Raw genomic sequence first — 9,606 nt, forward strand, 5'->3', positions numbered from 1 at the left:
GTTGCAAATTATTAGAATTGAAGGTTCAGCAAGTTTAATGAAACTGAGCTTTGGTGTGAATAAATCCCAGTGGTTCGTTTTGATCTATGATGCAAATTGGTTAAACTGGACACTCCAGTTTTTTCTTAACTTGAGAGGATCTATGTCCCCCCACACCCTCACACACAAATTCCAATCCGAAAATAATTTTGTTTACTAAATATGTTCAAGTTTATATTAACTTTCTCCAAACATGAGGATGGTTTTATTTATTTATACAAGAATCATGCTTAAATAAAATTCCCAAGCCTCTCTTTGGACAGTTAAAATGGAGGTGGTAAAGATTATATCAAAAAGTTCTTAGTTGTAAGGGGAGAAAACACTTTTCACTATATCCACAATGGTCTTCTAAATGTGGAGTAACATATGTACAAAAAACAAATCTAGCGTATAACTATTAACAAGGAAAAAGCAAGAAAGATGGTTCTATATGTATACTTCTGTTTACAAAATTGATGTTACTTAGTTTATTATGACACCATGCTAGTTGATCCCTAGATATTTTTGACATGTTCAACACTCTCCAAACCAGTTTCATGTCCACTTGAGGAAAAAAGTAAAGCAAATGATCTCTTCCATCTTCCTCATGCTTTTGGAACTTCTTCATTATGCTACTTCTCTTCAAAAGTTCATTAAGTCTCTTTTCCTTCTATATGTCCAAATAAAGAAGAGTTATTTAACAAAAGAAAAAACATTATTAAACCCTTTTCATTAAGCAAAGAAGATTTTGTTTTAGAAGCCTTAATTACCTTTCGAAGTTCTGCTTGAATCTCCCTAAGAAATTCTGAATCTGCAGGGTCTTGGAGCTTTACTTGAGTTTCTCTAGGACCTTTATGAGCCAAGCTAGATGCATCTTTATCAGCTCTAATGAAACGCGAAATTATCTTAATTGATTCTTCTAAAATCTCTACTAGCATGTCAATTGTGATTTCATCTTTATCTGCATCTCTTGTTTTGAATTTCTCTTCTTCCTTGGTTTTGTCCTCTGCAGTCAATTGAGGTTCTATAGTATGAGATACTATTTGTCTTATGAATGGATTTTTATATAGTCCTCCACATAGCTCAAAGGGACTATGAAAATGAGGCTAATAAAAGTAACTACTTAAAAGGAGATGTGACCAAATTTACATTATGTTGAAAAGGACTAACTTAGTGTCTTTAAATGTCAACCAATTTTGTGTGCGTTACCAAGGTAAAACTGCATTTTCATTTATTGGAAAACAATACTAAGAGCACTAAAGGAACTGAATCTATGTATTATTCATGAGAGAAATGTTAGTAATAAACTATCTATTATTGGTTAAAATTTGTTAAAAATTACAAAATTATAAGTGTGACTCGTTAAATAAAATTGACCCAAAAATTTGTAGTTTCTAATAAATCTCAGTTAATAGTAAAGAGTGTGTTCAAAAGAATGTGTTAAAAAATATTGCTAATATTTCTATTGTCGATATTGAAAGTTCTCACCTCTTATGACAGGAACTTGAAGAAAATTTTGCATAGCACAACGATTCCTGGCATAGTATTCAACTCGTGGACCTTGGAAACGTTCATTCTCTATAAATCTTAGCAGAAGCACTTGAAAATGCTGGAACTCCTCAGCTACTTCATTGTAACTTTGAAACCTGCATTGATCAGATTCCCATAACTGCAAAGCCTTCTCATACTCCAACTGAAGGAAATCCCAAGAAAGGCACAACTGTCCCACATATGCCATTTCCAAGTCACTGTAGAATTCTCTCACGAACTTTTTCAATGGGTCAGAATCAGATTTTTTACGCCTCATGAACTTCTTCAATGTGGAAGAGTTCTCACGACTTGAAAATGATAGCACAAGGTCCTTGGTCTTCAGGGCACCTATAATATGCCGTGACAGTTAGAAAAAACGATATTTTGATTGGATTCTTAACCACCAAACTAAGCATAATGCAATGGCCAATTAGATTCAAAATCATAAATTTATATAAGAACATGTTTGCTGACTTGGTTTGCATAGTAGTAGTAGTTTATAGAAGATGCTATTTTTTAATTATGAAATAGATGATAATATTTAACTAAAAATGCCATTTTTTAAAAGCATTAATTCTGTTTTAAGTAAATACTATTTTGCTTGTTTTAATACTGACAACTTAAGTCATGAAAGATGGAAATTTTACCATAGAGGGTATAAAATTGATTAAATGAATGGCTCTCTATATGAATACTATATCTTATGATGTTTGGAAGATAAAAAAAAAATAATAAACTAGAGTATCATAATGAACTCTACTGCTATAGATGTTTGGAAAATTCATGCATTCACAGTGTCCAACTAATCAAATTTAGTGGATTCTCACCTTCAATTATAACGATTTATCCATTTAGGTATTGATGATAATTATAAGTTGAATGAAATTGTTTATCAATCAACCACAAACTCATTTAACAAATGAAGGAAAGAAAAAAGCAAAGTAAAGCATTGAGTGAAAACAGCTGAAAGGTTAGAACTACTGACCTATGGCAAACAGCTTTTGGTAATTTAAGATATCAAATTTCCTCATTCTTTCTGTGTAGCTCTTGTAGAATTTTGTAAGATCATTTATGGCACTACCATGCTTGAATTTTTCATCAATTTCCCATGGCTTCAAGTCTTCCATTATTATCCTTTGCGTCTCAAAGGTGGTAGGCAGACCAGTATCTCTTACCTTGTTAAGCTCTATCTTGAGCTGTTCTATCAAATCTTGATGTTCCCATTGTGCATCAAACCGGTACGAATCCTCAAGATCTGAACCTGTTGAACTATGCAACAAGTTCATGCCATGCCTATCTTGAAAACAATTCCCTTTCAACTTTATGTTCTCAATATCTTGCATTATAGTTTCTTCTTCCAATCTTCTTATCCTAACCATTGTTGTATCTCTATCTTCAGCATCAAAACTCTCTGATCTTTTCTCACCCTCAAAGTTCAAATCTTCTTTTGTTAACACTGCATTTTCTTCATCATGGTTTCCCAAAGTGTGAACATTAGTAGTGGTTCCAAAATCTGTGTCTGACAAAAATTCATCTCCTATAGAACTGATCATAGAATTTGACTCCGTGCTTTCACAAATGAAATCATCTTCAGAAAGGAAATTGTTATCAGCTGAAAATTTTTCAAATAACACATTGTTATTCAGATTCTCCACTAGATGTTCATCAGCTTGTTCTACAGATGGCACAGTCTTGAGCTCCACTGCTGCATCAACACACCTTCTTTCACAACTTTCAGGTTCAAAATTTCTCTCTGATTCATCAACAGAATCATTTTCCAAAGGAAAATATTCTGAACAAACGCATGGTTCATCCAAGAAGCTGCTGAAACTCTTACTTGATAGGAACTCATGCTTGTTGGTGCTTTCAGAAGCCTTAACGTTATCAGTGTTCACAGAATCAAAAGTTTCACAACACTTCCAAGTTTGATACCGGAATTTGAAAACCAACCTCAGTTTCTCTTTTTCTTCTTCTTCATCAAGGCCAAGATTTCCAGCACAGTTTGTAATAGTAACTGTTTCAGAACAATCCTCATTGAACTTTGCTTCTGGTTCAGAACCATTTGATTCATTTTGATGACTACACTCTTGTTTAAATTTAATAGCATTAGTAATTTCCTCCAATCCTTCACTTTTCAACTCTTCATCTTCGGAATATTTAAAAAAATCTTCTTCAGCCTCAATTTTTGTCTCGGAATTGTTGGAGTCATCATGATAGTTCTCATGGCAAAGATTTGAAGAACAAGTTGAATTGATAGCTTCATGACTGGTGTATCTGAAATTAACAGAAAAAAAAAGTTAAATAGATGACAGAAGTAACTAAAAGCTTAATTGGTGATGAAAAGTTCAATTTCAATACCTCATGAAGATTCTGCTGCAAATCCAGAACAGAGTTTCCACAAGCTGTGAGAGGAATATCCAAACATACCCAGAGAAAAGATCCATCTTTTGGTCCAAAAAAAAAATTAAATATGACCTTATAACATTGAAAAAGAATGGTTTTTTCATGGAAATCTCATTCTAAGCGGGTTTTTCATGCCAAGAATGAGTTCATTCCTATTGAAGCAAAACAGAGGAGTTAAAACAGAGGAGGTCATGCAAACTATTGATTTTGTACCTTGAATTTTTAGTAACCTTGTAACTACAAAGAGTAAGATATATTCATAAAAATTCAAGATCTTATCATGGAGGAAATATGAGATTTAAACCATATTTGAAGCAAGAACTAAGGGAAGAAAAGAACATGTCAGCTACTTGATTTTTTGAGTCTATTTTGGGTTACTTTAGAGCCATGGGATTCCTAAGAGTTTAAAGGGTTCTATCGACCATTATTCTCCTTTATATGCTCCATTGATACGAGACACACAAAAAGGGGAATTGTGTTGAATTCAAAGTTTTGTCAATTTTTGTTTTGTTCTTTGCCCCCAATTTTCTACATGTAGAAACAAAATGTTGCAGGTTTCACGCATTTGTAAGGAATGGAAAATTCATAGTTTGTGACAGTGAAAACTCAACCATGCATCGATTGAGAAAGGACTAAACAAATTGCATGAATTTGAGTCATGTCATGCTACTTGCACTGTGTTTATCTTGACAAATATATATAGCGCACGCACATGTATCTAAATTTAGTTTGTATGTATTCAATAATGTATTGTTGGGGTTGAGTTAGTTCAAATTTGGGAGAAAATGAGATCTGAACGGGTTTGGATTTCATATTTTGTTTTCTTTTGCTTAATCCGAATCAAAATAAATTAATGTTAAATGGGTTGATTCGATTTGAATTGTTGGATGTTCAGAGGAGACTTAATGTCAATAACCGAATCAATTATCATCGGTTTTTATTGGTTTAGTTTGGATTTGACCCAAACTAAGAAACAATATGAAACATTTAATTGATTTGATTTGAATTGTTGGATTGCTATCTTATTATTTGCGTAAGAGTTTTTAACTTTCATGTCAAAAAATGTATCTATTAATCAATTAAAAATATCATTAATATATATTTTAACATAATTATTATTTTTTAAGGTAATAAGATAAATATTATAAAAATTAATTAATTTATCATAAATGAAAATTTATAATTAAATGACATTATATTTTCTAGTGCATATGCTGTTTACTCTTTTGTTTAATTTATTTACATATTTATTATTAAATTTATTAAATGATGTGACAAATACTTTTTTTATAATGATACTACTACATAAAAGATAAACTCATTTAATATAAAAGTGAGCATAAAACTCTGTTTTTTTCAGTGGATTTTTATCAATTTTATTACTTGATCAAAATATTATTCTCTATGTGTTTCTTGTATGAGATAGTGACCATATGCATCGACCATTGTGGGTTGACCTGGCCCAAGAGCTGTCTTTATAGTTTATTCTATCCGAGTGGGTGTGGAATTTATGCGTTTGGTTTTACCTTAGGCCTGCATGCCACAACCATGGGAAGCTTCCTAGGCCTAAAGAAGACAAAAGTTTAATTAAAGTTTAAAGGGAATTATGAGATTTACTTTTCGGTGTTTGTTTCATTTTACGTTTCATTTTAAGCTAATGAAAATAACAAAATGGGTGGGGTATTCTAAATTTCTGATTTACTCAATATATGGTTTGTCTGTATGAGAACTCCAAATTCAGTTTGGAGACAAAAATAAATTTGATATCATATTTGGTTTTTCTTCAAATGTATGTTTGGGGGATAAAATTTAACATAAAAATTTAATTTGGGATAAATAACTATTGAAATACTTTTGCAGATTGTAATCCAAACATGCAGCTAGCTGAGGTGGAGCTAGATCATTTAATTAGGGTAAAAAAATTAATTTAATATCATTGTTTAGGATATAAACTTAAGAAATTTTTGTTTTTAAAAAGTACTACAGTACATTTTTTTGAAGTGACTACAGTACATTTAAAATTCAATGATGCTTTAGTAGTGTAAAGGCTGCTACTGGTTTGAGTGTGTCTAAATTAATGATAATACTTCCATCCTTTTTTATGCTTAAAAAGTGATTAAGCATTTGATATTTCTCTATAGAATTATAATAATTAGGGTATTGTGTATGATTACTGTGATTGCTTATGTGCACTATAAAAACTTCACACCTGTTCATGATTAGCCATTGTTTGTCACTCCGGATAAGGTTCTCACTAGAAATGATATCAAGCTTTACAAAAAGTTTGAAACGCGTATGTGGCGAAATAGGCCATTAAAGTTTTAACACTAGTTCAGATAGTTTTGAGGGGGGAAAGATTCAGTTATGATGAACAAAATAATTCCAATCACCTAGAGTAACTTTAATGATGAGGTTTTCTCACCTTTTATATATATATATATATATATAAGGTCTTTTTGTTTTCTTCTTCTCTTTTCGGTCTTCCCGTTAAAGCAACTATATCTTCCAAAGATATGCTATTAGAGTCCATAAACTTGACAAATTAATTATTTTGTGGCAAAAAATTGGTCCATTATACAATAAATACAGTCAATGCGAAACAATTTGAAATTATATGAAAAGAGGAGTGTTATTTAACATATTTTTCTGGAGTAATGATATATGCATATTTATTATCACACATGTCATCTTTACTAACATTTTTTATAAGACTTAATAAAAGTTTTAGTAACAAATTATGTATAATATTTCATAAAATATCATAAAAATATATTAATAATATTTTTTAAATGTTGTCAAAAGTTTTTAACAGTATTTTTATTAAGTATTAGATGAAAAAATATTATTAAAAATCACATGTATAATAATGATATATACATATATCTTTAATTAATATTTTTTTCACATTATTTTTTTATGATTAATATTAATTGTTAATTTGTAAGTTTTTTTAGTGATAAAAATTTGAATCATTAAATTAACCTTATAACTCTCTAAAATGATGACAACTTGATTTATCAACCGCACCAAATCAGCATTTCCATTATAGAATGAAGTGGATAGAGTGAAACTTTCTAGGTCTATTCTGATTTTCAGACTTCACAAGTTAATGAAATATAAATGAAAAATAATAATTGAGCCAGGGATCATGACCTTAGGAATGACTTCATGAAATTTGAATACAGAAAATCCAAATTCATCATAGTAAATTATTAAACAAATAATTAAGCACTGATATTATGTTGATATAAGTGAAACTGATTTTAGATTTTATAAGTAAATTCTTATGTCTGACCTTTGCAAATAAAAAAGAAATTAGTTGAAAGGAAAGACCGATTAGAAATAATCAATATTTTTTTTGACAAAACTGATTAATAATTCGTATCTATAAATGGTAAAAAAATTAATAATTAAGGAAATTTGGTGAGTATGATAATTGGAGATAGTGTAAAAAAATTTCTTCCTTATAAATATACCTGCACTCAATATCATGTTTGTCCTTTTTTTCTTCTATTTTTTTCCAACAGGTGCCATGCGTGCATGGATGTGGCTGTATACGGTATGCCACAAAAACAGTGCATGCAGATCAATGATTTAGTGATCTACTTTAAACGACTACTACTCTTGAGTGTAAAGATGGTACCATTATCTTAAATCATGTCCAAAGAAAAACATGAACTTACAAAAAGAGTCACATGATGATTTGGAGGGATTACATAGTGCTGCCAAGCTGTAAAAGTCGATTGATAATGATAATCATTGAGATAATTGGCTGGGTTCTTGCAAATTTTGTTCTCAATAAGATGTTTGGGGACAGCTTATTATTCATATCTTCAGTTGACTTGTGAAGGTTTTTTCAATAACATTATGAGTAAATTTCTCATTAAAGTTTTAACAACTTCACTAATTATATTAAGGAACTGTTTAATTATTATATAATGTAATTACGTTTAATGATTTAAAATGAATACTATCAAAAATAATTTTATTGAAAATGAGCACTAAGTTTGTGTGCTTTATTTTAGGGCATGAATATTATTTGGATAAAATATGTCTAGTCCTTCGATATATCTAAAAAAAATTGAGTCAAAATTTTAATATATCTTTTTATATTTACCAAACGTTACGTGGTTTTAATCTCTCATTAGAGATTAAAATACGTATTCTTATTAAGATGCAAGGATCAAAATTATAGTATTGGATTTTTATAGAGATTAAAATCATTTTTTGAAATATTTTAAAAGACTAAAAATATATTTTATAAATATTATTTTTAATGAATCTGTTATGCTTCTTAATTCAAAAGCTTGATTTTGCACGAGCCAATAGGAAATGGGCCGAAAATTCAGTGAGAACTAGAGGCTTAAACGGTTAAACCCGTGAGGGGTTGCAACTTGAACTTGTCGTGCTTTAATTTTAAGGCTAATCGTAGTGATAGTGATGGCAGGATGTTACTAAATTCAATTAGGAGGCTCTGTTCACAAATTTGTATTCCCAACCACAAATATAATTCAAAACACTTGTTTTGTTCTTAGGTTTCTATATATGGGAGTGGTTTTATAGATTTCTTTATGTAATTTTGCTATCTTTGGGTGCTTTAGGCCGGTAGAAGTAGAATACAAGTTTTGAGAATCAATGTTCAATATATAATTGTATTAACTACTCAAAAGAGTAGTGTTCATCAGAATAATTTTATCTAACTTAAATACGATTATACGATTGTCTTATATAAAGAATATTTTTGGGTTGTAAAAGAAATTCTAATTAATTTAGTGTTATGTTAAGTTTTATTCATCATAATTTTAGATTTATGTAAAAATATAAGATTAATTTGATGGTTAAAAAAAGAAAAGAGGACGAATTATTGTGTCAATTTGAATTCCTTTCATTAATATTTTAATAAAAACTAATAACTAATATTTGTTGATAAAAAATTATGCCTACATTTGATTTTTTGTATAAGGACTTTTTAAAGAAATAATAATATTCCATTAAAATTATTATTATTTGGAGATGTAACATTATTTAATAAGTCATTTTGTTTTACACTTATTTTAATTTTTTTATTACATTTATACTTATTTTTTAATTGATGGTAATTGCAAACCGCCAAACCTTAGTGTTTTAGATCAAACCGGATTCATGTTTAACAAAATTTAAACAAAAAAATTCATTGGTCTTTATAAGTACGCTTAAGAAAACATCAACACTACCTAGGAGCTTAATGTTTTACAAATTTATTATGAGAGTAGCTAATCTTCTTAATTTGCTGCTGAGCACTTTTATCATCAGAGTAAGGAGAAGTCCATTGTGAGCATGGTAACTGTCAAGTTATAATAATCCAAGAACAATGCTATAAAAAATGGTAGTTAAGAACCCAATTTGTTAAGATTAAATTGCCATATATTACTTTGAACTTAAATTGTTTATGAGCAATGATGATACTTACTACGTATACATACCTTGAAAGTAGTATATTTGCCATCACCCCAATTACACCCCTCAATATGTCTCATTCAAGTTCCAATTTGAAAAAAAAATATCAAATTATTATATATAAAACCAAATCAACTTCTTGTCCCGCCAAGATAATAAGACGAAGCTAGCTCAACTTGAAACCTTGCTCCATGACTGTGGCTTCACAGTTCACAATGG

At 29.8% G+C, this 9,606-nt stretch overlaps 1 protein-coding gene across 1 annotated transcript; it reads right to left on the reverse strand.

The window, feature by feature from the left end:
• Nucleotides 1–308: 308 nt before the first annotated feature.
• LOC114399011 lies at nucleotides 309–4,571 on the reverse strand. Its single transcript, XM_028361107.1, has 5 exons — nucleotides 3,907–4,571; nucleotides 2,534–3,822; nucleotides 1,507–1,896; nucleotides 789–1,024; nucleotides 309–688 (listed from the first exon to the last, which is right to left on the reverse strand). The coding sequence occupies exons 1-5, from the start codon at nucleotides 4,053–4,055 to the stop codon at nucleotides 437–439; spliced, it is 2,316 nt and encodes a 771-aa protein (XP_028216908.1). The 5' UTR covers nucleotides 4,056–4,571; the 3' UTR covers nucleotides 309–436.
• Nucleotides 4,572–9,606: the final 5,035 nt, after the last annotated feature.

The sequence above is a fragment of the Glycine soja genome, chromosome 19 (genome assembly GCF_004193775.1).
Source record: "Glycine soja cultivar W05 chromosome 19, ASM419377v2, whole genome shotgun sequence".
Classification (NCBI taxonomy): domain Eukaryota; kingdom Viridiplantae; phylum Streptophyta; class Magnoliopsida; order Fabales; family Fabaceae; genus Glycine; species Glycine soja.

Coding starts and splice junctions, on each gene's coding strand:
- LOC114399011 (XM_028361107.1), bottom strand. CDS start 4,055: ATGAAAAAACCATTCTTTTTCAATGTTATAAGGTCATATTTAATTTTT. Junction 1,897..2,533: donor CCAAAAGCTGTTTGCCATAG/GTCAGTAGTTCT, acceptor GGCATATTATAG/GTGCCCTGAAGACCAAGGAC. Junction 689..788: donor TTCAAGCAGAACTTCGAAAG/GTAATTAAGGCT, acceptor TTGGACATATAG/AAGGAAAAGAGACTTAATGA.